General features: G+C 43.4%; 1 protein-coding gene and 1 pseudogene across 2 annotated transcripts in view; both read right to left on the bottom strand.

Annotated features, from left to right (window-relative positions):
- Window positions 1-27876, bottom strand: part of UBXN7 (UBX domain protein 7) — a 73578-nt gene that overhangs the window by 38166 nt on the left and 7536 nt on the right. Inside the window, exon 2 of the mRNA XM_079764406.1 lies at window positions 2503-2650. Coding sequence (XP_079620532.1) covers window positions 2503-2650 — 148 coding nt within the window. The remainder of the gene's footprint in view (window positions 1-2502; window positions 2651-27876) is intronic.
- LOC307095230 (putative high mobility group protein B1-like 1) lies at window positions 24639-25902 on the bottom strand (annotated as a pseudogene). Its single transcript has one exon. The product of its transcript is annotated as a putative high mobility group protein B1-like 1 (transcript).

Here is a 27876-nt window from a genome sequence, read left to right as displayed (position 1 = left end):
CTATACACAAAACAGAAAAAGTAATTACTCCTCTTATAAAAGCCTATAAACTTTTCAAAGTTTACCTCTAGAGGGTTTACTAATAATCTACTTCTTCCAGTAAAAAAATACTTTAAACATACTGTTAAAATGGTGTATGTTCCTTTAAATATCAGTTTATTTTATAGTTTTAACCCAAATACTAAATTCTGCTGATTTTCATAGCAAACAGTAAGTTCCAAATTTATTATCTTCCTGTTTACAATAAATGTTAATTTAAGTTAGGTCCTATGTTTTTCATTCAGGTGTGTCTAATAATAATAGCTGAACTGAAGGCCCTGTTTTTTGATATCTGAGAGTTGAAAATCCAAAACATACTTTATGAAATAAGGTATGTATATTCATTTGTCAACAAGAACTAACATCCTGTAATCAAATAACTAGACAAAGAAATATGCAATAAGCCAAATGACTGAAGAATAAAGAATAATTCAAAATTATGTTAATACTTTTTCCTACTAGATATCATTCACTGCTTACACATAGAATTTCATTGATCTGAAGGAAGGAACAATGTGTCTGTAAGAGGAAGCTCTATTAATCCTCTTCCATCAAAGAAAAATATGTCATTATCTTAAGAAAACTAATAATTTAAAAAACATCTTTTACCTAAATAAATCTTTCCATTATTAGCATACCTCACTTTTATATATATATAATTATTTCAATCAGTAGTAGTCCCTACACAGAAATACTTGATTACTACATATTTGAGGGTATCTGTCCCAAATTGTTAACTACCTAACAAGATGGAAGAATGGAACAGAATAAGGTGAACTGTAAACAGTGAAAATTAAAGTTTAAAAATTAGGAGCCACTATCAAATGTTAACCAATTAACAATACAAATAATCTAAATAAAATTATAATGTAATTCAATAGGGAAAAACATTCATTTATCAAAACTATTTTTAAACACAATTAAGGTATTTCCCAAATCTGCTGTGAATAACTGTTACCCAAGTTTCTATAAAATAAATAACGTTTTCATATTGATTTACACGCTAAGTTCAGAGAGAATGGGATATCACACCTGAACTATATGGCCAACATTGAGAGAGAAAAGAACTTTATAAAATATTAATAATGATCTCTAAAGTTCATGCTTCATGTGGAAACGATATTACTCTGGAACCTAGAACTATATCAATAAAAGAGGCAACGCCCTAACCGGTTTGGCTCAGTGGACAGAGCGTTGGCCTGCAGACTGAAGGGTCCCAGGTTCGATTCCAGTCAAGGGCATGTACCCTGGTTGCCGGCACATCCCCAGTAGGGGGTGTGCAGAAGGCAGCTGGTCAATGTTTCTCTCTCATCGATGTTTCTGGCTCTCTATCCCTCTCCCTTCCTCTCTGTAAAAAATCATTAAAATATATAAAAATAAAATAAAATAAAAGAGGCAAGAATGCCCTGAATGTTATTTGGCCTCTTAAATTTATATCTAATTTGGTAAAAATAAAATCCATGTCTTCTGCCTATCCCTATTTAAGGAGATTCCTCTATTTTGTATCTCATCTTATAAACACTGAATTATAAAGGACTATGAGTAGTAAAGTCTTACTTAAGGATCTTTTACATTTTGTGTGGGTTTTTTTAATCAAACATTTTTCCTTTGAGTAACATTCATTTCTAATATTTTCCAAAGACTGTTGGAATTTTGCCCAAAAGGTATTCATTTCAAACTCTCATTGGTATCAAATGTAAAGGGCAAAAAATAACAAATCTACTTCACATTTATGACTATTCTCTATATAGTATGGTTCCATATACTGTAGGTGCTTCTAATAACATGTAACTATTGAAGGCAGTGATGGCAAACCTATGTCACGCGTGTCAGCACTGACACGCGTAGCCATTTCTGATGACGCGGCCACTGAGACGGCCGCATGCTGAGGATGAAACATTTGCTGCTCCTGAGGATGAAACATTTGCTGCTCCTGAGGATGAAACATTTGCGAAATAATTTTTTTCCTCAAAGTGACACACTACCCGAGTTATGCTCAGTTTTTTGGCGAAGTTTGACACACCAAGCTCAAAAGGTTGCCCATCACTGATTTAAGGTATAAAAGACTAGAATTATTTTTCAAAATTTTTTCATGGCAGCTCAAAACTTTCCTAGGACAATGTAAGAAAATCCAGAATTGGGAAATCTCAACTTTATTGGGTTTTACTTTCATATCTGCTACTTAAATGCTGTGTGTAACTTGGGAAAATAGCTATGACTCTGTTTCCTCAGCTGTAAAACGTGGCTAATAATGCCATCCTACAGGATTCTTTTGAGGATTAAATAATAGATAAGACATAACAGTGCTTTTGAGAATTTAAGGTGTAAAAAATTTCTATTTGACACTTTTTCAGATGCTCTCAACTATAATTTTTTTTCAAATACCGAGAATTAACCTGATAAAAATGCAGCTACTCAATATAGGCAAGGGGGTGGTCCTAACAAGAAATAATAAATTCATACTCAGTGTGTGGTCTAACAGTGGAGACACTTGCTGAACTGGTACTGGGCTCTTCAGCGATTCCACCACCATCCAAAAACATTGTGACTGCCATCTCCAGATTATTGTTGCAGGCTTCAAGCATATGTTTCCCTACACTTTCACTTGCACCTGAAATAGCAGAAAGGTTAAAGGTTAAAAAAAAAAAAAAAGACACCTTTTTATATTCAGTTCTTAGAATACAGAATTCCCCAAAACAGTACATTTTCCCTTTAAGAATGAATGACTTAGCCCAGTTGGTGTGGTTCAGTGGTTGAACCCATGAACCAAGAGTTCCCTGGTTTGATTCCCGGTCAGGGCACATGTTCAGGTGTAGGCTTGATCCCCAGTAAGGTGTGTGCAGGAGGCAGTCAATCGATGTCTCTCTTTCATAGATGCTTCTATCTCTCTCTCTTCCTCTCTCTCTAAAAATCAATGAAAACATATTTTAAAAAAACACGAATGTCTTTAAAAAACCCTGTTTAAACTTCCACACTGTTGGCACATTCTCCCTCTCTGGAGCATGCCTGTGCCTTTCCCTTCCCCCTCTTCTTCCCCACAGGTGTGCATTTCCCAAACTCTAAGGGTCGCCACAAGACTTGCAACCAGGGGAGCAAATGGGCAGCGGCTGCTCAACCTGGGCTAACTCCTGTATCCAAGGCCCTTTTGATACCTGTATCCAAGGCCCTTTTTGATACCTGTATCCAAGGCCCTTTTCTCTAACTTTCCAGTGAGCCAAAGCAGCCCCACCTAGGCTCTCTCCTGTTGCTTATTCTATCTTAAGCCCTTCCCTGTTTCACTGTCCCCAGCTTTAATAAACATAATCTCAAAATAATAATTATAAAATAAAATAAACAAATTTCTACACTGTTGCTATAGTATGGCATATACAGAGCTAGAAAAGAAAGTAGCCCTAGCCGGTTTGGCTCAGTGGTTAGAGTGCTGTCCCATGGACTGTAGGGTCTTGGCTTCGATTCCTGGTCAAGGGCATGTACCTTGGTTGCTGGCCCTGGTTGAAGCACATGCTGGAGGCAACCAGTCAATGTGTCTCTCTCACATCGATGTTTCTCTCTATGTCTCCTCCTCCTTTCTACTATAAAAAATCAATATAGACAAATATGCTTGTGTGCGGATTAACAAAAAAAGAAAAGTAGCAGCATTAAAAGTTTTTTTTCATAATAAAAAACTAAAGTATTTACCTGACATTTCTTTAAATGGTCTGACTATATATTTGTTAATAAACTGAAAAGAAAAATCAAAGACTACATTCTAGAAAACTGGAAAATTAAAGAATACATTTCAGTTAGTTTTTTTTTTTTTTAATCCTCTCCTGAGGGTAAGTTTTTATTGATGTTAGAGGAAGGGAGAGAGAAGCATCAATCAGTTGCCTCCCATATGCACCTTGACCAGAGATCAAACCCACAACCTGGGTTTATGCCCTGACCAGGAAGCTTTTGGTGTAAGTAAGTCGCTCCAGCCAACAGTATTTCACTTCTATTGAAAAGGAAGCATTTTTCGTAACAGTGGGAGAGTAGTGAGATAAAACATTTTTGTCGAAGATATAACTAAGTCAAAACCTGGTAAGAAATGTTAATCTTCATCATTTAAAACTGGCCCTATCACACACATTTGTAAAGCCAGCATAGTCTTCCAGATGCAATATAAATTAGAAAAATAATTTTAAAATATGTATCAAGAAACATAAAAATACTCATTCCTTTTTTTGACCCAGTAATTTGGGTTTCTAGTAAAAAGATGTATTCTCTATTATTTACTCTACATAATACATGCATAAACATATCCAGTATAACTTCAGTTAATATGAAAAAATGGAAACAACATAAATATTCAATAGTAGAATCTGATTTATAGAATCTATTTGATAAAACATATTGTAGTCATTAAAAAGCATCACAGGGCCCGGTCAGTGGGGCTCAGTGGTTGAGCACTGACCTATGAACCAGAAGGTCACGGTTCAATTCCAGCTTGGGGCATGTGCCTGGTTGCGGGCTCAATTCCCAGTTTGGGATATGCAGGAGGCAGCCAATCAGTGATTCTCTCTCATCACTGATGTTTCTCTCTCTCTCCTTCTCCCTTTCTCTCTGAAATCAATAAAAATATATTTAAAAGAAAAAAAAAAAAGCTTCTCCGGCTTTCCATTGGGATGACTTTCCTTCTACCTGAATGCTGTCCCTTAAATCTACATCAGTGAGGTCTGCTGGTTGTGTGTGTAGGGGGAGGAGAGGGTCTGAAAATGTCTTTACTTTGCTGTCATTTCTGAAAGACAGTTTTACTGAATACATGTTCTATTTTCTTAAGGCTGACAGCTATTTTCTCACAGTACATTGAAGACAGCATTCCAATGTCCTCTGGCTTCTGTTGTTGCTTCTGGGAAATCAGTTGCTAAAGAAAAACATTTGTATAGCAATCTGTTGTTTCTCTCCAGTTGCTTTTAAGATCTGTCTTTGGTCTGCATTTTCACTCCAATTTGTCAGGGTTTATTTCATTTCTCCTCCTTGGGATTCACTGGACTTTCACGATATATAAGAACTGTTATCTTTTATCAATTTTGAAAAATTCTCAGCCACTTTTATTTAATAACTAGCGGCCCAGTGCATGAAATTTATGAACTTGCAGGGGGGGGCGGGGGGGTGTCCCTCAGCCTGACCTGTGCCCTCTGGCAGTCCGGGAGCCCTCGGGGGATGTCCAACTGACGACTTAGGCCCTTATCCAGCAATCGAACATCCTTAGCGCTGCCACAGAGGCGGGAGAGGCTCCTGCCACCGCTGCACTCGACAGCCGTGAACCCAGCTTCTCGCTAAGTGGAGCTCCCCCTGTGGGAGCACACTGACCACTAAGGGGTAGCTGCTGCGTTGAGCGTCTGCCCCCTGGTGGTGAGTGCGTGTCATAGCAACCGGTCGTTCCGCTATTGGGCTGAAAACAGCTCTCCAACATCCCCCGAGGGGTCCCAGATTGCAAGATGGCGCAGGCCAGGCTGAGGGACCGCACAGGTGCACAATCAGGGCCGGGGAGGGACGCAGGAGGTTGGCCAGCTGGGGAGGGATCGCAGGAGGGCTTCAGGGCGTGTCCGGCCCGTCTCGCTCAGTCCAGATCAGCCAGACCCCAGCAGCAAGCTAACCTACCGGTCGGAGCATTTACCCCCTAGTGGTCAGTGCACGTCATAGCAACTGGTCGACTGGTCAACTCTCTGCCCCTTGGTGGTCAGTGCACATAGTAACAAGTGATTGAGTTGCCTTAGCATATCATTAGCATATTACACCTGACACTTAGCATATTAGGCTTTTATTATATAGGATTATCTTATTTCTTTCTGCAACTCCAATTAGATATATGTTACAACTCATTTTTTTTTTTGTTTTGTTTTTTTTTCAGAGAGGAAGGGAGAGGGAGAGAGAGATAGGAACATCAATGATGAGAGAGAATCATTGATTGGCTGCCTCCTGCACACCCCATACTGGGAATTGAGCCCACAACTGGGAATCAAACTGTGACTTCCCAGTTCATAGGTGGACACTCAACCACTGAGCCATGCCGGCCGAGCAAATATATGTTACAACTCTTCACTCTAGGCTGTGCTAATCTGTTTTGTGTGTTGTTTTTTATCTGTTCACTGAACTTTTAATTTCAGTTAATTTTTTATAATTAGAAGTTCTGTTTTTATTTTTTCCTAATCTGCTTGGTTGTGTCTCAGAGAGCCTTACTTCATACTCAATGTGTCAATATTAATTAAACTTACTGGAATTACTAAGACAAAATATAAACTTTCTGCAGTCTCTAGGGGTCACTGTCTTATTTCTGCTGGCTCTTGCTTACTGTCCCATGGTCTTTTACATTTTGTTATTTTTTTATTTTTTAAAATTTCTTTATTGATTAAGGTATCACATATTTGTTTTTAAATTTTTGTTGTTGTTGTTGCTGAGATCTCATGTGCTTTGGAATTTTAACCTGTAAATTTTTGAAGCCTGGGTTGAAGGTTCCATTCCAAAGAGAATATGATTTGATAGATTTTGTAAGGCACCTGTGGGCACTTCAAATACATTCTTGACTTGAAATTTTACAAGACAACATGGGAAATGTGACCCTGAATGGACCATTGTTATAAATTCTCAATGAAGCTATCTCCTGCCACTCTCCAGCTACCCAGGTTGAAACAATAAAGTCTCAACTTCATAAAGGAGCAGTGGTCTTCTTTCAGACTCCTCTCCTTAGGAAAGCCACAAGCTGTTTCCTGTTTCTTATGCCCTAACACACTATCAAAAGAGGTCAATGCCAATCAGTTTGGGCAGATTCCATCAGGATAAAGGCTTGCTTTAAATCTAGCTAACAACTGCATTCCCATTTACATTTTTTAGTCTCTGTGTATTCCTTACTTTCTTGCCAGATCAATGATACATCCTGTAAGATTTTTTTAAATCCCCCTTTTTTCCCCCAGAATTTTATTCTCAACAGGAGAGTTATCCATGCTCTCTCTCTAGTTTAGCCCTACTGCCAGAAGGAGAAGTGCTGGTTCTACTCTTAATATATCTCTCATATGCTTTCTCTACTACTACCTCTGAGGCTTTCTTTTTCTTTTTTTAATATCTTTAAAGCAACCCCTTAAAATACTTCTTACTTGAATTACCACATTAGGCTTCTAACTAATCATCATTCTATCTTCCACCTGGCTGCTGAGGTTGTGTTCCAAAATACAAGTCTGATTGTATCATACCCCAATTTAAATTCTTTAATGATTTTCTGACATCTACAAAGTCCTTATGACCTGAAAAACCTTTGTGATCAGGTCTCAGCTCTTTGCCTCTCCTCTTCCAAATCCTACACAATTGAATATACTAAAATACATGCTTGGAATATCCTTATTCTCCTCATACCCCCTTCTCTCTTCTACTTCATCTGGTTCATGTATGCTCAACAATCTCCCTAAGTGTTACTGTGCCTATTTGTGTGCTAAGCATTCTCTACACTACCTCCTCACTCCTAACCCTCTGACACTCTCTATAATCTATATATATAAAAGCCTAAGTGACCGTCAGACTGGTAACTATGACGTGCACTGACCACCAGGGGGCAGACACTGAATGCAAGAGCTGCTGTGCTGCAGGGACTTGGCAGCTGCAGTTCTCGGGAGAGAGCCAGATTCTGGGGTGCGTCACCCGAGAACTGCCCTCTCACAATCTGGGACCCCTCGGGGGATGTCAAAGAGCCGGTTTCGGCCTGATCCCTGCAGGCCAGGACGAGGGACCCCACTGGTGCATGGGCACTGGGCCTCTGGTATAATTAATATACATGGATATACTACTAAGCAGTAAATGTTGGTTTACTTTCTGGCTCCTCCAAAAGAAAAGCTTCTTAAACATGGGGACTAGTTTTTTTGCCTTGGTATCCCCAACATTTAGCAAGTTTGCTTGCATGTGACCAATGTCTAATAAACTGACTTAGCCCTACCTCATAGTACTCAGCTCACCAGTTATTACACCAGGGAAGGGCCAGGCTTCAGCCAAAACAACTCTTCTATATATCCTTTGAATTTTATACTGTCTGCATATATTCATATTTTAAATTTCATTTATAAAGCAATATGGTTACCCTACAGAAATCACACACTGCAAATGGATACATAGGATAAATGGAGGTAAGATAAAATTTCCAATGAGAGCACCATGTACAAATTTTAAAAGAGCTATATCTCAATGGAAAGTGAAAATCATATGCTCAAAAAACTGTCAGATGACATACCTTTGTCTGATAGCTGACAAAGACATACTCCTATGATATGAATGAACAAAATTATTTCATGAAACCTGAGTGGAAAAAGCATTAATATACAATATTATGATTTAAGCAGAGGCCCAGCGCCCGAAATTTGTGCATGGGTACGGTCCCTAGGCCTGACCGACGATCAGGGCCATCTTCCCTGGCTGCCGGCACCTGGCCCCGGCCCCGCTGCCACCCATCCCCGGTTCCCCGTTCACCATTGGGCGATCAGAGCCTGCAGGTGGGGGGGGGGGGGGGGCGCGGGACTGAGAGGTTGGCTGTTCCCGCCTGCTCACCAGCCCCACCCCCCACCTCCCAGTTCCTTGTTCCCATCAGGCAATTGGGGCCTGCGGGCTAGGGGCAACTCCTGCATTAAGCATCTGCCCCCTGGTGGTCAGTGTGCGTCATAGCAACCAGTCGTTCCACCATCCGGCCAATTTGCATATTACCCTTTTATTATATAGGATGTTAATTAAACATATTATAGCCCTAGCTGGCATGGCTCAATGATTAGAGCATTGCACTCCATTCCCGTCAGCACCAAAGGGACTCACGTTAAATTCTCAGTCAAGGGCACATACCTGGGTTGCAGGTTCACTCCCCATCCCAAGTTGGGCAGTCAGGGCAACTAGTCAGTATGTCTCTCTCACATCAATGTTTCTCTCTCTCTCTCTCTCTCTCTCTCTCTCTCTCTCTCTCTCTCCCCACCCCCACCCCCACCAATACCTTCCACTCTCTCTGAAAAACAATGAAAAAAATATCCTCATGTGATACAAAATAAAACATATTACAAATAAAGCATCTGACCATTTCACTTAAATCTCTAAAAAATGACATATTTGTGTTGGCCAAAACAATCTTCTTGGGGAACTGGACAAATATAGAATTGCCTTTTATTTGGTATTTGCCTTAGATATGGGTATATGTAGGGAGCGGCTATAGGGTCAAGCCTCGGACTGACCTGTGGCAGAGCCACATACAAGTCGCAGCTTGGAGGGCAAAGCCCTCCTAGCACAATTAAGCTTGACCTTATAGTCCTCCCCTGTTCCTAGGTAGCTAATGGGCTGTGAGAGGTGCAGCAAGTGCTGCCAAAACAAGGCTTGAGTAACGAAATAGATTTGAAACTCACATGAACGTTGTAAACATGTTGACCACTCCCCTTGTTTTGCTTTGTGTGATCTGATGATAAAATAAAGCTTCAGCTTACAGGCTGGGTCACTGTTTCCTCATCCAGGCAGTGATCCACCTGGTCCCAACTGTCTTCTCTTGTCTGTCTTCATTAATCCTTCACCGCCCCTCCTCAGGTTCACCCCTGGCCGTGCTGGATGCGTTTCAGATATATGGCTAAGGACCAGGAATGTTTTTGTCCTTTTAAAGGAGCTATATATATTGCTAAATATGAGAAACTTTCTTCAACTCTTTTTTCTCCTTCAACTGTAAACATCCCATCAATCAAACAACAAATCCTATAGTTTCCATCTAATCCTATCCATTCTGTCCTTTCTATGCCCATTGCTATAGTCTTGGTTCAAGCTTTCAACATCTCTTACAAGAACTATCTCATCTCTCCGCCCTTGGCTGTATTCGCTTTGATATACCTCCTACACTGGAAAATAATGTAAACTTAATTGTCTCCCCTGTTCAATAATTCTGCATTGCTGGCTGGAAAAGTTTTCATCTCTCTTGAGCTACATCCAAGATTTGGTCATTATTTACTGCTCCCATTTCAGATCCCTATGCTCTCATCTCACCTCTATCCCATTCCCTCCAGCTACACAGGTCTATGCAATTTAGGGAGATCCCTTGGTGGTACTTGACCATGCCATGTCTTTGCATGATGTGGACAGTGATATCAGTTGCCTCCTTTTTCTTGACGACACACCAAATACCCACCTTTCTATTAAGTATTAGACCAGGGGTCCTCAAACTTTTTAAACAGGGGGCCAGTTCACTGTCCTTCAGACCGTTGGAGGGCCGGACTATACTTTAAAAAAAACTATGAACAAATTCCTATGCACACTGCACATATCTTATTTTGAAGTAAAAAAACAAAATGGCAAAAACACCCGCATGTGGCCCGCGGGCTGTAGTTTGAGGACACCTCTATTAGACCTTCCTCCTTCACCTCCACCCTACAATAGATACAGGAAAAGATATACCCTTTTCCATGTGGTCTTAATCTCTATTGTTGTCTCTGCTACCTCTTCTATCTTGCAAACTTTAAAAACATGATCCCTGGCCGGTGTGGCTCAGTTGGCTGGGCATCGTCCAATGCATGGATAGGTTGCCAGTTCAAATCTGAGTCAGGGCACATGCCTGGCGGCTCGATCACCAATTGTGGTCGTGCAGGAGACAGCCAATCTGTGTTTCACATCAGTGTTTCTCTCTCCCCGCCCCTTCCTCTCTCTCTAAAAATCAATTGTAAAAAACACACAACTCACGGAATTGGCCCAGTTCTCACTTTTCTCATGCTATATTTTTTAGTTGATTTCAGAGAGAAAGGGAGAGGGAGAGAGATATAAATGCATCAATGATGAGAGAGAATCATTAATCCGCTGCTTTCTGCATGGCCCTTACCAGGGATTGAGCCCGAAACATTGGCATGTGCCCTAGACTGGAATCAAACCAGGAACCCTTCAGTCTGCAGGCCGACGCTCTATCCACTGAGCCAAACTGGCTAGGGCTCTTATTTTTTAACCCCCACTTGATGTTTTTCCATTGATTTTTATTTCATTTTTTAAAAATATATTTGTACTGATTTCAGAGAGGAAAGAAGAGGAAGAGAAACATCAATGATGAGAGAGAATCATTGATCAGCTGCCTCCTGCACGCCCTCAACTGGGGATTGAGCCCACAACGTGGGCATGTGCCCTGACCAGGAATCAAACCAGTGATCTCTTTGTTCCTGGGTCGATGCTTAACCCTTGAGCCATACCATGCTGAACTCCATTGATTTTTAGAGAGAGTGGAAGGGAGGAGAGACAGAGAGAGAGAGAAACATCGATGTAAGAGAGACACATCAACTGGTTGCCTCCTGCATGCACCCTGACCAGGGCCAGGAGCCTGCAACTGGAATCAAACCTGGGACCCTTCAGTCCACAGGCTGACAATCTATCCACTGAGCCAAACTGGCTAGGGCCTCAAGCTAGTTCCCTTTCAAATTCTCAATCAAGCTAAACCAAAAGTTCTCAGGCTCTAGTATGTACAAATTCACATTCTCATCAGAAAACACACTTTACAGAAATGAAATCCCAAAAACAAATGCAACTTTTTAAGGGTATAAAATTAATAGAAAGGAACCAAGATGGCGGCAAAGTTAAACAACTAAACTGCTGCCGTGCACAACAATTTCAAAAATACAACTAAAAGACAAAGCGTCTACCACCCAGAACCACAGGAAAGCTGGCTGAATGGTAGATTTACAACTAAGAAGGAAAAAGAAAGAACAAACGCGGAAGGGCTGAGGTACAGAGGCGCGTGAATCGGGCTGGTGGCGGGCGACAGGACGCACGGCTTTTTTTCCAACCCGAAGGGAGATAAGCTCCCGATCACTCTGAAATCCAGTTTCTGGGGACGCACAGGGGACCCAGACACCTACGGGGAGAAGCTGGACTCTCGGCCATCGTGTCAGAAAGTGAGAGTGACTTTCTTGCAGAGGTGCGCCCAGCAATCAGTGTTTACTGCACTGGAGCACGGGACGCAGGGACTTGGAAACGGGAAAGGCAGAAAAGGCAGACTAGCAGCCATTGCTGTTTGCCAAGCCCTAGCCTAGTGACGCCCTGAGACCCTGCCCCGCCCTGAGACCCGCCCCGCACATTCTACAAACCCGCCCAGGCTCCAAACAGCAGCTTTGGCATATAAATGGCCTGCCCTGTGGCAGCTTAACCAAATAAACTGCAGCTCCAGTCAGACTGCTCCAAAACCACTCAAGCAAAGAGGAGAAAACTGCAGTTTTTGCTGTAACTCCTGCTGAGTGGCCTCAGACAGTAGCTGACCTGCACCCCATTGAAGACCCAGAAACGAGGGCATCTAGTGGTCGGTGTGAGACGACACCAGATTTCAACCACTCGCATAAGGGACACATTCAAGAAGCAGACTCAGTGAGCGCCAAAGCCCTACTGCAACAAGTCCTGGCCCATAAACATGTCTCCAGCACAGCAATTCTTCCGTTATAGACACAGCGGGTCCTCACAGCCAATTGGCCTGGAGGTCAATTCCTCCCAGTGATACCAACAACAATCAAGACTTAACTACAACAAGGCTGTACACACAGTCTAAAAAGGGGTGCACCAAGAGTGTCCACCTCAGGTAACTGGGATGCTGACCCGTTGAACCAATAGGACACAATAGGACACAAAGCTACCCTACCAACTCAGGGAAGCGGCGAAAATGAAAATGAGGAGGCAAGGAAACAGATCCCAAACAAAAGAAATGGAGGAGAACAAACGACTGGACATAGAGTTCAAAACCACGGTTATAAGGTTTTTCAAGAATTTCATGGAAAAAGCCGATAAATTTAATGAGACCCTCGAGGATATGAAAAAGGTCCAACTAGAAATGAAACATACACTGACTGAAATAAAAAATATTATACAGAGACCCAGCAGCAGACTAGAGGAAGGCAAGAATCAAGTCAATGATTTGGAATACAAAGAGGCAAAGGACACGCCTCCAGAAAAGCAAGAAGAGAAGAGAATTCAGAAAGTAGAAGATAGTGTAAGAAGCCTCTGGGACAACTTCAAGCGTACCAGCATCTGAATTTTTGGGGTGCCAGAAGAAGAGAGAGAGCAAGATGCTGAAAACCTATTTGAAGAAATAATGACTGAAAACTTCCCCCACCTGGTGAAAGAAATAGACTTACAAGTCCAGGAAGCGCACAGAACCCCAAACAAGAGGAATCCAAAGAGGACCACACCAAGACACATCATAATTAAAATGCCAAGGGCAAAAGACAAAGAGAGAATCTTACAAGCAGCAAGAGAAAAACAGTTAGTTACTTACAAGGGAGCACCCATACGATTGTCAGCTGATTTCTCAACAGAAACTATGCAGGCCAGACGGGAATGGCAAGAAATATTCAAAGTGATGAATAGCAAGAACCTACAACCAAGACTACTCTACCCAGCAAAGTTATCATTCAGAATTGAAGGGCAGATAAAGAGCTTCACAGATAAGAAAAAGCTAAAGGAGTTCATCACCACCAAACCAGTATTACATGAAATGCTGAAAGCTATTATTTAAAAGGAGGAAAAAGAAGAAAAAAGTAAAGATAAAAATTATAAACAACAAATACATACCTATCAACAAGTGAATCTAAAATCAAGTGAATTAAAAATCTGAAGAACAGAATAGACTGATGAACATAATAGAATCAGGGGCATAGAATGGGAGTGGATTGATAATTCTCAGGGGAAGGGGGTGTCTGTGTGGGGGGTACGGGAAGAGACTGGACAATATCATACACCTATGGATAAGAATAGCGAGGGGGGGAGGTAAGGGCAGAGGGGAGGGTGGGAACTGGGAGGAGGGGAGATATGGGGGGGGGGAAGGAGAAACAATTGTAATAATCTGAACAATAAAGATTAAAAAATTAATAAAATAAAAAAAAACTGCTCTAAAGTGGAATTGGGAGGCCAGAGGGGGGAAACTCTCACACATACCACTCCATGTCAATTACAGGAAGAATTATCTATTACAGACTCCAACAAAAGAAATCTTCAACAGCCCTGCTCAGAGGGGCTAAGTTAGTTTAGTGTTGTCCCATGCACTGGTTGGATTCCAGCCATGTCATATGCCCAGGTTACTGGTTTGCTCCCCAGTGTGTGTGTGTGTGTGGGGGGGGGGGAAAGGGGTGAGGGGGGCACGTGCAGGAGGTAGCAGATGAATGTTTCTATCTCTCTCTCAAATCAATAAAAACTTAAAAAAAAAAGAGCCCCAGCCAGTTTGACTCAGTGGATAGAGCGTCGACCTATGGACTGAAGGGTCCCGGGTTCAATTCAGGTCAAGGGCATATACCTCAGTTTCAGGCTCCATCCCCAGTACCGGTCAGGGCACATGGCACGTGTGGAAGGCAACCAATTGATGTCTCTCTCTCTCCCCCCTCCACTCTCTCTGAAAAATCAATGGAAAAATATCCTTGGTTGAGGATTAACAAAAACAAATAACAACAACAAAAAGAAATCTTCAGGAAAAATAGATTACAGACCCCAACAGGAAAACACATCCATTGCACATTGCATCTCCTATAATAAATCAATTACGGGGGTAGGGCAATGGGAAGAGATTAACCAAAGAACTATATGCATATATGCATAACCCATGGACACAGACAATAGTGTGGTAGGCCCTCGGAGGGGCGAGTGGGGTGGAGGAGGGTCTATGGGGTGTGGGAGAAAGGGCACATCTGTAATACTTTCAACAATAAAGATAAAATTTTTTTAAAAATTGATTACCACAGCAACTCTGCCAACAAAAATCTTCATGTCCTTGAACTGTCATCTTCCTGATTTATTACTTTTCTTTAATGGACTTTCAAAACAACCCCTCTCAACTTTCTCCTTTTTTCTCCATAAAATAGCTTTCCACTGTTTGTTGCACTTGCCTGTGGCTTTTGCTATAGCATGCTTGTCCCAATTTGCAAGTCTCTTCTGTGCCCGAATAAACCCATTTTTGCTAATAAATAACTTTTATTTTTAAGGTCAACAAAGGGAAAGAGAAGTTCACATAGCCCAATAACCAACTTTATGTTAGTCTAGAGGCCCGGTGCATGAAATTCATGGGGTCCCTCAGCCCAGCCTGCACCCTCTCCAATCCCGGACATCCCTCTCACAATCCTGGACTGCTGGCTCCTAATCGCTCACCTGCCTGCCTGCCTGGTCGCCCCTAACTGCCTCACCCCCCACCCGCTGACCTGATCGCCCCTCATTGCCTCTACATGCTGGCCTGATCACCCCAACAGCCCCCCTGCCAGCCTGGTCGTTACAACTGCTCCCCTGCTGGCCTGGTTGCCCCCAACTGCCCCCCGCCACCACCGGCCTGGTCACCCCACGCAGCCTGTTGTTGTCATTTGGTCGTCCCTCACTAACCCCGCTACTGACCTGGTCGCCCCACAAGGCCTGCTGTTCAGGCGTTTGGTCATCCCTCACTAACCACCCTGCCGGCCTGGTCGCCCCACTCAGCCTGTTTGTTCAGTTGATTGGAGTCCCTCACTAACCCCCTGCCAGCCTGGTCGTAAGCAGCCATCTTGTGAGGGTCAATTTGCATATTACCTCTTTATTATATAGGATAATTAAATACAAACCACTGGACAAAAGTAGCACAAATTCGGTGAACAATTTCAAGATTCATGTGCTTCCATTTGTCAGAAAACCTGAGATTGTAAATGCTTCCCTAATATTTTTACACCATGTCCAGTTATACTGTGCTATCCTACCTAATAAAAGAGTAATATGCAAATAGACCCTAACTCCGCTACACCCACAAGTCATGCCCACCAGCCAATCAGGAGCAAATATGCAAATAAACCCAACCAAGATGGCTACAGCCACAGAGAGCAGGAGGGAGGTTGGGTTTCCCCGGCAACAGAAGAAGCCAACCTTTCCGCCTGCCCTTGCCGGCCTAATCCTCCACTCAAGGCTACAAAGTTTCAATTATAGAAGGTAAACAAATCCAAACAGAAATGGCGGCAGCTATGGAGCTGGAAAGAGCAGAAGGCTAGGGTTGCCCCCGGCAATGGAGGAAGCAAAGCTTCTGCTGCCCTGGCTGACCTAGGCCTCCGCTCCAGGCTACAAAGTTTCAATTATAGATATACATAAATTCCAAAAGAAATGGCTGCCGCCACAAAGCAAGCAGGAGGCTTGGCTCCGCACTAGGCTACAAAGTTTCAATTGTAGAAGTTACATAAATCCCAGATACCAGGGCCTCTGCTTGGGTCACCAGGGGGCGTGGCCAGCCTACAAACCACCACAGGCCCTTCACCCAGGCCGCCCCACACCCCAAGGGAACTCCCAGCCTGATCTGGGATACCCTTCAGGGATAACCAGCTGGCCCCCACCCATGCACCAGGCCTCTATCCTATCTAATAAAAGAGTAATATACAGATTGACCATCACTCCAACACACAAGATGGCTGCCCCCATGTGGTCAAAGATCCTGACCCATGTGGACACAAGATGGCCACTACAAGATGGCCAGCAGGGGAGGGCAGTTGGGAGGGACCAGGCCTGCAAGGGAGGGCAGTTGGGGGCAATCAAGCCCACAGGGGAGGGCAGTTAGGGGTGACCAGGATGGCAGAGGAGGGAAGTTGGGGGTGACCAGGCCTGCAGGGAAGGGCAGTTGGGTGGGACCCAGGCCTGCAGGGGAGAGCAGTTGAGGGGAACAAAGCCTGCAGGGGAGGGCAGTTAGGGGTGATCAGGCCTGAAGGGGAGGGCAGTTAGGGGCAAACATGCTGGCAGGGGAGCAGTTAGGCATCAATCAGCCTGGCAGGGAAGTGGTTAGGGGGTGATCAGGCTGGCAGGCGGAAGCGCTTAGGGGCAATCAGGAAGGCAGGCAGGCGAGCAATTGGGAGCCCATCAGTCCTGGATTGTGAGAGGGATGTCCGACTGCCCGGCCTGAGACACCCCCCACCCCCGCCATGCACGAATTTCATGCACCGGGCCTCTAGTATTATTATATTTCCTAAATGCTAGTCTAAAAGTTCAGTGTCTATTGTACTCCACCATTTTCATTTACTTATCTACACAGCAGCTTCTCCAAGATAAAATGTTGCTATACGTAGACTGTTCTGGAAGCTTGTTCTAGCACAGAGATCATGAACTGTTACATTTGCCTCATGATGAACACTAAAACTAGCTTCTCAAGGCATGTGTTGGTCTTTTTTTTTTTTCCCCAGAGAATTTTTTTTTAACTTAATAAATCTTTATTGTTCAGATTATTACAATTGTTTCTCCTTTTTCCCCCTATAGCTCCCCTCTACCCGGTTCCCACCCCACCCTCTGCCCTTACCTCCCCCCCACTGTCCTCATCCATAGGTGTACATTTTTGTCCAGTCTCTTCCCACACCCACCACACCACTTTCCCCCTGAGAATTGTCAGTCCACTCCCTTTCTATGCCCCTGATTCTATTATATTCACCAGATTATTCTGTACTTCAGATTTTTAATTCACTTGATTTTTAGGTTCACTTGATAGATATGTATTTGTTGTTCATAATTTTTATCTTTAACTTTTCCTTCTTCCTCTTCTTAAAGAATACCTTTCAGCATTTCATTAATACTGGTTTGGTGGTGATGAACTCCTTTAGCTTTTTCTTATCTGTGAAGCTCTTTATCTGACCTTCAATTCTGAATGGTAACTTTGCTGGGTAGAGTAATCTTGGTTGTAGGTTCTTGCAATTCATCACTTTGAATATTTCTTGCCACTCTCATCTGGCCTGCATAGTTTCTGTTGAGAAATCAGCTGACAATCGTATGGGTGCTCCCTTGTAGGTAATTAACTGTTTTTCTCTTGTTGCTTTTAATATTCTCTCTCTGTCTTTTGCCCTTGGCATTTTAATTATGATGTGTCTTGGTGTGGTCCTCTTTGGATTCCTTTTGTTTGGGGTTCTGTGCACTTCCTGGACTTGTAAGTCTACTTCTTTCACCAGGTAGGGGAAGTTTTCTGTCATTATTTCTTCAAATAGGTTTCCAGCGTCTTGCTCTCTCTCTTTTTCTGGCACCCCCATAATTCTGATGTTGGTACGCTTGAAGTTGTCCCAGAGGCTTCTTACACCATCTTCAACTTTTTGGATTCTTTTTTCTTTTAGCTTTTCCAGTTGATTGTTCTTTGCTTCTCTGTATTTCAAATCTTTGACTTGATTCTTACGTTCCTTTAGTTTGCTGTTGGGTCTCTGAACAATATTTTTTATTTCAGTCAGTGTATGTTTAATTTCTAGTTGGTCCTTTTTCATATCCTCGAGGGTTTCGTTAAATTTATCGGTCTTTTCGAGGAAATTCTTGAAAAACCTCATAACTGTGGTTTTGAACTCTATATCCAGTCGCTTGATTTCCTCCATTTCTTTCGTTTGTGATCTGTTTCCTTGTCTCCTCATTTTCGCTGCTTCCCTGAGTTGGTAGGGTAGCTTTGTGTGCTAGGTATCCTATATGGCCCAGTGGCTCGGCCTCCCCAGTTACCTGAGGTGGACACTCTTGGTGCTCCCCTTTGTGGACTGTGTGTACAGCCTTGTTGTAGTTAAGTCTTGATTGTTGTTGGTATCAATTGGAGGAATTGACCTTCAGGCCAATTGGCTATGTATATCAGCTGTGTCTATGCCGGGAGACCTTCTGTATTGGAGACAGCCTTGTAGGACCAGACTTGCAAAATTGCAAAAGCCTCTGTGCTCAGCTTGGATGGGGTGGAGTCTCAGGGCTGAGCCGACAGTCTTGGCTTCCTGTCAGCCCTGCCCTTGCACACACGCCTCCTTCCGCGGCTCCCCTGAGTTTCCGCCTGACAGTCCAGAATCCCCCTGTAAGAGCGTAGGTCCCCCAGGGGCTCGCCTGGAACTGGGTTTCAGAGCAGTCGGAACTGGGGTTCAGTGCAGTCAGGGGCTTCCTTTCCCCTCCCGCCAGCAAGGCACTCGGCCGCCCTTCCTCTCTGCACACGCGTCTCCAAACCCCTGCCCACCGCGGCTCCCCCGAATCTCTGAGTCTCTGATTCTCCATGTGCCTTTCTCTACAGTCCAGACTCCACCCGTATGAGCCTGTGTCCACAGGGTTTCAGCCGGAACTGGGGTTCAGTGCAGTCAGAACAGGGGTTCTGTGCAGTCGGGGACTTCCTTTCCCCTCCTGCCAGCCAGGCACTCAGCCGCCTTTCCTCTCTGCGTGCACGTCTCCGTACCTCAGAGCTTTTTGGTTCCTCAGATCCGTGAGCTTTTCTCTTTCCTTCTAGTTGTAGAATTTCCACTCAGCCAACTTTCCTGTGGTTTTGGATGATGTCCATTCTGTCTTTTAGATGTTGTTGTGAAACTGTTGTGCAAGGCAGCAGTTTAGGTGCTTACCTAGGCTGCCATCTTGGTTTCTCTCTTTCCCAGAGAATTTACTAGCTGAATTCATACCATTTTGGTTCTTGTCCTTGTGTACTCACACTGCACTAAAGCACCACAAAAAGCACAAAGAACATGCTGATGGACATTGAAATTCCCTTCTACCACAACAGCAACCAATGCTGGCTGCTTTCACTTCTTTGTAAATTTATTTGTTCATATGAAAATTCAACTTAAAAATGACCAAAGCATACAAATAGTTGCTGTCCACTACCCTCCAACCATCAGAACTCCAATGCCACTAAATTGGAACCATCAAGAGAATTTGTGAGTTGTGAAATAAAAGATGCTATGAAAAATCAAAACCTTGTTAAGTCAATCCTCAGGCAAGCTAGCCTGTCAACAATATGGTCTGCCTATCCCAAGTCTTTTCTTAACTGCCTAAATTTTTTCCACTTTATTAAGCTGCCTAACATGCTACCATTTAAGACTGGGGGGGAGAACCTTTTTTCTGCCAAGGGCCATTTGGATATTTATAACATCATTCACGGGCCATACAAAATTATCAACTTAGCCTGGCCAGCATGGCTCAGTGGTAGATTGTCAACCTATGAACCAGGAAGTCATGCTTCAATTCCCAGTCTGATTCCCGGTCAGGGCACAAGCCTGGGTTGCAGGCTCAATCCCCAGTGTGGGAGGTGCAGGAGACAGCCAATCAATGATTCTCTCTCATCATTAACCTTTTGCACTCAAATGTCGATTGTGACTCGACACGGTTAGCATTAGTAGCAGCTCGATGAAAAAAGGAAGCGAGTGCAAAGGGTTAATGTTTCTATTATTCTCTCCCTCTCCCTTCCTCTCTGAAATCAATAAAAAAAATTTTTTTATTGTCAACTTAAAAATCAGCCTGCTGTTATTTGGTCAAACATTTAATTAACTCATCCCTAATGACATAGCAGGGCCAGACCAAATGATTTCTCAGGCCTTATATGGGCATCACCGACCCCTGAATAGAGAGATTAATTTGGGTAAGCAGACATCCTTTTTAAAACTATAAACTTATGCCCTGGCCATAAGTGGTTAGAGCCCTGGCTCTGAGCACCAAAGGGAAGGGTCTCAGTTTCAATTTGCAGTCAAGAGCAGGTACCTGGGTTGCAGGTTTGATACCTGGCCTAGTCAGGGCGCATGCGGGGAGCAGAGGGGACGGACAAGGAAGAGGTGTACTTAGAGCATCAAAAAGACACAAGGTACCCTGGAGATAAAGATACCAAACAACTGGAATGAAGGTATCAAAATTCTCCCTCTGGCCAGTCCTATACCCAGTAATGAAGAGAAAACATTCTTCATATTATCATCTGTTCTCTGGCTAGAGAGTTATAGATAGAATAAACATTATGAGTCTGGATAGTACTCAGATAAACCTGCGTTTGAATCTTAATTTTGTCATTCACTAGTTGTGTGGTTTTGAGATAGTTACTAATTTATTTAGCCCTCAGTTTCCTCAGTTATAAAATGGGGATGTTACCAACTTCATGAAGTAGATTAAGAAAATTCACATTAAAGATGGCAGCATAGGTAAACACCTAAACTGCTGCCTCGCACAACAATTTCAAAACTACAACTAAAAGAGAAAACGGACATCATCCAGAACCACAGGAAGGCTGGCTGAGTTGAAATTCTACAACTAGAAGGAAAGAGAAAAGCACACTGAGACTCAGAGGAGCTGCAGAAGCGCATGTTCGGAGAGGGCTGGCAACTGAGTACGCGGCTGGCTTCCTCAATCAGGAGGGAGACAAAAGCTCCCGACTGCTCTAAATTCCAGTTCTGGGTGAGACTCTGGGGACCCAGACTCATTCGAGGAGAAACTGGACTGTCTGGCAGCGGGAAAAACTTCAGGGTGGCTTTCTCTCAGAGGTGCTTGCAGCGATTACCAGGAGACACTGAGACCCAGGGGCCTCTTAGGGCAGGGCTGACTGGAAGCCATTCCTGTCTGCTCCACCCTGAGACTCCACCCCATCCAAGATGAGCACAGAGGCTTTTGCAAGTCCTGCCTCATAAGGTGTCTCCAGCACAGAAGTTCTCCCAGCGTATACACAGCTGATGCTCACAGCCAATTGGCCTGGAGGTCAATTCCTCCCAGTGATACCAACAGCAATCAAGGCTTAACTACAACAAGACTGTGCACACAGCCCACAAAAGGGTGCACCAAGAGTGTTCACCTCAGGTAACTGGGGAGGCTGAGCCACTAGGCCCTATTGGACACTTAGCACACAAAGCCACTCTATCAACACAGGGAAGCAGCCAAAATGCGGAGACAAAGAAACAGGTCACAAATGAAAGAAATGGAGGAAAGCAAACGACTGGATATAGAGTTCAAAACCACAGTTATGAGGTTTTTCAAGAATTTCCTAGAAAAGGCCGATAAATTTAGCAAGACCCTCCAGGATATGAAAAAGGACCAACTAGAAATTAAACATACACTGACTGAAATAAAAAATAATATACAGAGATCAAACAGCAGACTAGAGGATCACAAGAATCAAGTCAAAGATTTGAAATACAAAGAAGCAAAGAACAATCAACCGAAAAAGCAAAAAGAAAGGAGAATCCAAAAATATGAAGATAGTGTAAGGAGCCACTGAGACAACTTCAAGCGTACCAACATCAGAATTATGGGGGTGCCAGAAGAAGAGAGAGAGCAAGATAATGAAAACCTATTTGAAGAAATAATGACTGAAAACTTCCCCCACCTGGTGAAAGAAATAGACTTATAAGTCCAGGAAGCACACAGAACCCCAAACAAAAGAAATCCAAAGAGGACCACACCAATCCTATCTAATCAAATAGTAATATGCAAATTGACCATCACGCCAACACACAAGATGGCTGCCCCCATGTGAACAAAATATGGCCGCCACAAATGGCCAGCAGGGGAGGGCAGTTGGGAGGGACCAGACCTGCAAGGGAGGGCAGTTGTGGGCGATCAGGCCAGGAGGGGAGAGCAGTAGGGGGGGACCAGGCCTGCAAGGGAGGGCAGTTGGGGGCGATCAAGCCAGCAGGGGAGGGCAGTTAGGGGTGACCAGGCCTGCAAGGGAGGGAAGTTGGGGGCGACTGGGCCAGCAGGGAAAGGCAGTTGGGGGGGACCCAGGCCTGCAGGGGAGAGCAGTTGAGGGGACCAGGCCTGCAGGCGAGGGCAGTTAGGGGTGACCAGGCTGGCAGGGGCAGGCAGTTAGGGGCAATCAGGCTGGCAGGGGAGCAGTTAGGTATCAATCAGGCTGGCAGGGGAGTAGTTAGGGGGTGATCAGGCTGGCAGGCAGAAGCGGTTAGGGTCAATCAGGAAGGCAGGCAGGGGAGCAGTTGGGAGCCAGCAGTCCCAGATTGGAGAGGGTGCAGGCTGGACTGAGGGACACCCCTCCCCCCTTGCATGAATTTCATGTACTATAATTAAAATGCCAAGAGCAAAAGACAAAGAGAGAATTTTAAAAGCAGCAAGAGAAAAACAGTTAATTACCTACGAGGGAGCACCCATACGATTGTCAGCTGATTTCTCAACAGAAACTATGCAGGCCAGACAGCAGGAGTGGCAAGAAATATTCAAAGTGATGAATAGAAAGAACCTACAACCAAGATTACTCTACCCAGAAAAGCTATCATTCAGAATTGAAGGTCAGATAAAGAGCTTCACAGATAAGAAAAAGCTAAAGGAGTTCATAACCACCAAACCAGTATTATGAAATGCTGAAAGGAATTCTTTAAGAAGAGGAAGAAGAAGAAAAAGGTAAAGATAAAAATTATGAACAACAAATACATGTCTATCAAAAAGTGAATCTAAAAATCAAGTGAATAAAAAATCTGATGAACAGAATAAACTGGTGAATATAATAAATCAGGGGCATAGAAAGGGAGTGGACTGACAATTCTCAGGGGGAAAGTGGTGTGGTGGGTGTGGGAAGAGACTGGACAAAAATCGTACACTTATGGATGAGGACAGTTGGGGGGAGGTAAGGGCAGAGGGTGGGGTGGGAATCGGTTGGAGAGGAGCTATGGGGGGGAAAAAGAGTAACAATTGTGATAATCTGAACAATAAAGGTTTATTTTTAAAAAATAGAAAATTCACATTAAAATAACTTGGTGCAACTCCTCACTGGCAAATAGTTGGCTATTAATAAAAAAATAAAAAGACTGCCCCAAGTTATATGGTATTCAAGATATATATCAATGACAAATGAAAAACACTGAAAGTATTTTTGTGTAGCTTATGGAGATCCACACTGTCAGATAATGAACAGGCAGAGTAAGACATTGCAGTTTTCTTTTTTTTTTTTTTTAATTTATTTTAGAGAGAAAGAAACACTGATTTGTTGTTCCATTTATTCATGCATTCATTGGTTGATTTCTGTATGTGGCCTGACCTGGGATTGAACCTGCAACTTTGGCATCCTATCTAATAAAAGGCCAATATGCAAATTGACTGTCACTCCAACACACAAGATGGCTGCCCCCATGTGGACACAAGATGGCCACCACAAGATGGCCAGCAGGGGAGGGCAGTTGTGGGCAATCAGGCCTGCAGGGGAGGGCAGTTAGGGGTGACCGGGTTGGCAGAGGAGAGCAGTTGGGGGCGACCAGGCCTGCAGGGGAGGAAAGTTGGGAGGGACCAGGCCTGCAAGAGAGGGCAGTTGTGGGCGAACAGGCCAGAAGGGGAGGGCAGTTGGGGGGAACCAGGCCTGCAAGGGAGCACAGTTGGGAGGGACCAGGCCTGCAGGGGAGGGCAGTTGGGGGGGAGTAGGCCTGCAGGGGAGGGCGGTTGGGGGGGACCAGGCCTGCAGGGGAGGACAGTTGGGGGCAACCAGGCCTGCAGGGGAGGACAGTTAGGGGCGACCAGGCCAGCACGGGAGGGCAGTTGGGGGTGACCAGGCCAGCAGGGGAGGGCAGTTGGGGGTGACCAGGCCAGCAGGGGAGGGTAGTTAGGGACAATCAGGCTGGCAGGGGAGCAGTTAGGCGTCGATCAGCCTGGCAGGGAAGTGTTTAGGGGGTGATCGGGCTGGCAGGCAGAAGCAGTTAGGGGCAATCAGGCATGTAGGCAGGTGAGCGGCTGGGAGCCAGCAGTCCTGGATTGTGAGAGGGATGTCCAACTGCCCGTGGGATCGGGCCTAAATAGGCAGTCGGGTATCCCTCAAGGGGTCTCAGATTGGAGACGGTGCAGGCTTGGTTGAAGGTCAACGCCCCCCTCCCGTGCATGAATTTCGTGCACCAGGCCTCTAGTATTGAGATAATGCTCTAACCAACTGAGCTACCTGGCCCACCAGGTCATCAGTTTTCTTTCCCTCATTCATCTGATGCTATGAACATGTGTTTCACTCACGTTAAATGCTTTTTACCTCATTAAAAAAACAACTATATTTACTTAGAAGCATTCAGAATGTCAACAAAATAGCTGCAAACTTTTTTTTGCAATTAGAGTGGTATTCAGTTAACAGAACAATTATTCTATATAAGCTATATCAGAGACCTGAAGATGAAAAACTACCATCCCCATATATAACTAATTTGTTCTGCATACTGCACCAGGCAAGATTAGCGGCTACTGAAAATAGCACCAGGACAGGACTATTTAAAGACACATTCAGTAGTGTTTTAACTATCAAAAAAAAAAAAAAAAAGACACTGTACAGTTTAAAAACAAACCTTACACACCTTACATTTTTTTAAAATATATTTTATTGATTTTTTTAAATATATTTTATTGATTTTTTACAGAGAGAAAGGAAGAGAGTTAGAAACATCGATGAGAGAGAAACATCGATCAGCTGCCTCCTGCACACCCCCTACTGGGGATGTGCCCACAACAAAGGTACATGCCCTTGACCGGAATCGAACCTGGGACTCTTCAGTCCCCAGGCCGACGCTCTATCCAGTGAGTCAAACCAGCTAGGGCCACACCTTACTTTTTTTTTTTCTTTGAAAAAGGAGTTGTGTACAAAGGGATTAAATGCTTTATAGGCAAGGAAAAAACTGCACTAGAACTAACATTCATCATTATCATCTTCCTCATTTTCCTCCTCTTCTTTTTTTTTTTTTTTTTTTTTTGCTTTTTTCAGCCGTGATGACTCCCTTTTTGCCACATAAGGCTTTCCTTTAGCTTGTATTTCTCCTTCAGCTTAGCAGTCTTCCTTTCACCAGGCCTGTCAATTCCAGGAGTGTTATTCCACATCTCTCCCAGCTTCTTTGCAACATCACCAATGGATAGGCCAGGATGCTCTTCTTTGATTTTGGGGCAATACTCAAAACAAAACAAGAAAAAGGCTGAAGGCCTCTTGGGTGCATTGGGATCCTTGAACTTCTTTTTTGTTTCCCCTTTAGGAGGGATGTAAGTTTTCATTACTCTTTCATAATGGGCCATCTTTGCCATGTCTTCAAATTTTCCTTTCTCTTTAGCAGACATAGTCTTCAAGCTCTCTGAGAACTTAGAAAACTCTGAGAACTTGACTGAAGCACCTGGGTGCTTCATCTTTGTGCTCCACCCAGAAAGTCTGCACAAAGAAAGCATATGATGACATTTTGCCTCTCGTGTCTTAGGATCTCCTTTGCCCATGTTTACTTATTTTCCTCAGTGCTCATCCAACTCACACTTGCCCCAGTGCTGTCTCTATGGAGCTCAATGTACTGCAATGTCTGTGAGAGCAGGGGCCAGATGCTAAACATGCATTTTTTAAAAAGTAGGAATGCAATGAAAAAAACAAAAAGAATATTACTCTAGAAAAAAGTGAATGTTATGGATAAAATGTAAAATGATACATGAAAGGGATCTGCTCCAAAATTTGTGGCAACTAAATAGCATTCCAGTACAACTGAGAAGCATCAAGAGCTGATATACAGCCCTGGTCAGGTAGCTCAGTTGGTTGGAGTGTTATTGTGGGTTTGATTCCTGGTCAGGGCACATACCTACATTTCGGGTTAGATCCCCAGTCGGGGCGTGTAGAGGAGGCAACCAATAGATGTTTCTCTCTCTCTCTCTCCCTCTCCTTCTCCCCTCCCCTTCCTCTTTCTCTAAAAATCAATAAAAAAAAACATATCCTTAGGTGAGGATTAAAAAAAAAATTCAACCAATATTATGCATAAATAAGTGGAACAATTCTAAAAAAAAAAGTTAATATACAGAAGCAGCAGACAATTTAAAAGTGTATTAAGTATTCTAAAATTTTCAAGGTTCACAGGTCTATTGAACTATAGATTAAAATAGGATTTGTGAGATTTTGGGGGCAGATAGTGTCAATACTAGAGGCCCAGATTCCCATCCTATGTACACCATTTATTTTATTAAATAAAGGCAAATTATCTGTGCCATTATCAGTCATTCTCAGTGTATCACTTGTTGCATCACTTAGTGTATCATTTTAGAAACAGAAGATAACAGAAAGGTAATTAAAATTACCAGCAGTTCTTAAGGTCCAGAAGTAGTAGAGACATTTAGTAATGTGAAAGACCACTTTTGATGTTTCATGAATTGGGGGTCAGGGGCATTACTGGCATTTAGTGGCGAGAAGCTAGGGGTGATGTAGTAGGTTCAAAAATGTCCATCTTCCCCCAAAGACTGCACATGCCTTCATTACAGACTTCTGGCCTCCAAAACTGTAAGAATGAATGTGTTAAGCCATGCAGTTTGTGATAATTTGTTTCAGCTGCCACAGGAAATTAATACAAGTGCTAAATCTTCTGCAATGGATGGAATAGTCCTATGCAACAAATAGTTGCCCTAGCCCAGTGGTCAGGAAACCGCGGCTCGCGAGCCACATTGGCTCTTTGGCCCCTTGAGTGTGGCTCTTCCACAAAATACCACGGCCTGGGTGAGTCTATTTTGAAGAAGTGGCGTTAGAAGAAGTTTAAGTTTAAAAAATTTGGCTCTCAAAAGAAATTTCAATAGTTGTACTGCTGATATTTGGCTTTGTTGACTAATGAGTTTGCTGACCACTGCCCTAGCTGAAATGCCAATAACACTCCCACTGAGCTAAACAGAGGAATATGAAGAAGTGAAGGTTAACTGAGAGGACAGAGGTAAAGGAGGGCTAAATGACATAGGGAAAAGGAACAGTGATAGTTACAAGTTTTACCTATATGTTAAGAGGTAATAACAATTTTTGATGGGTTAGCTGAAAAAAATTGAACTTCTATTTTATATATATATATATATATATATATATATATATATATATATTTATTTATTTAAATGGGGGGACTAATAAGTTTGCAGATTTAAACTATCTGGAAACTTGCTTAAATGGGCTTCTTTTGAGGTTACAATATTATAGGTAGCAGCAGAAGAGCTTAATCTAACCCAGTGTTCTTAGTTTGTTCAGACTGCTATCATAAAAATACTATAGCCCGGCCAGTGTGGCTCAGTAGTTAAGCATCAACTCATGAACCAGGAGGTCACGGTTTGATTCCTGGTCAGGGCACATGCCCAGATTACAGGCTTGATCCCCAGTAAGGGACATGCAGGGAGCAGCTGATGGATGATTCTCTCTCACTGATGTTTCTATCACTTTCTTCCTCTCCCTTTCTCTCTGAA

Source organism: Cnephaeus nilssonii (genome assembly GCF_951640355.1).
Source record: "Cnephaeus nilssonii genome assembly, chromosome: 3".
Classification (NCBI taxonomy): Eukaryota; Metazoa; Chordata; class Mammalia; order Chiroptera; family Vespertilionidae; genus Cnephaeus; species Cnephaeus nilssonii.
Note: the sequence above shows the minus strand (reverse complement) of the source record. Positions and strands in the feature narration are given on the sequence as shown.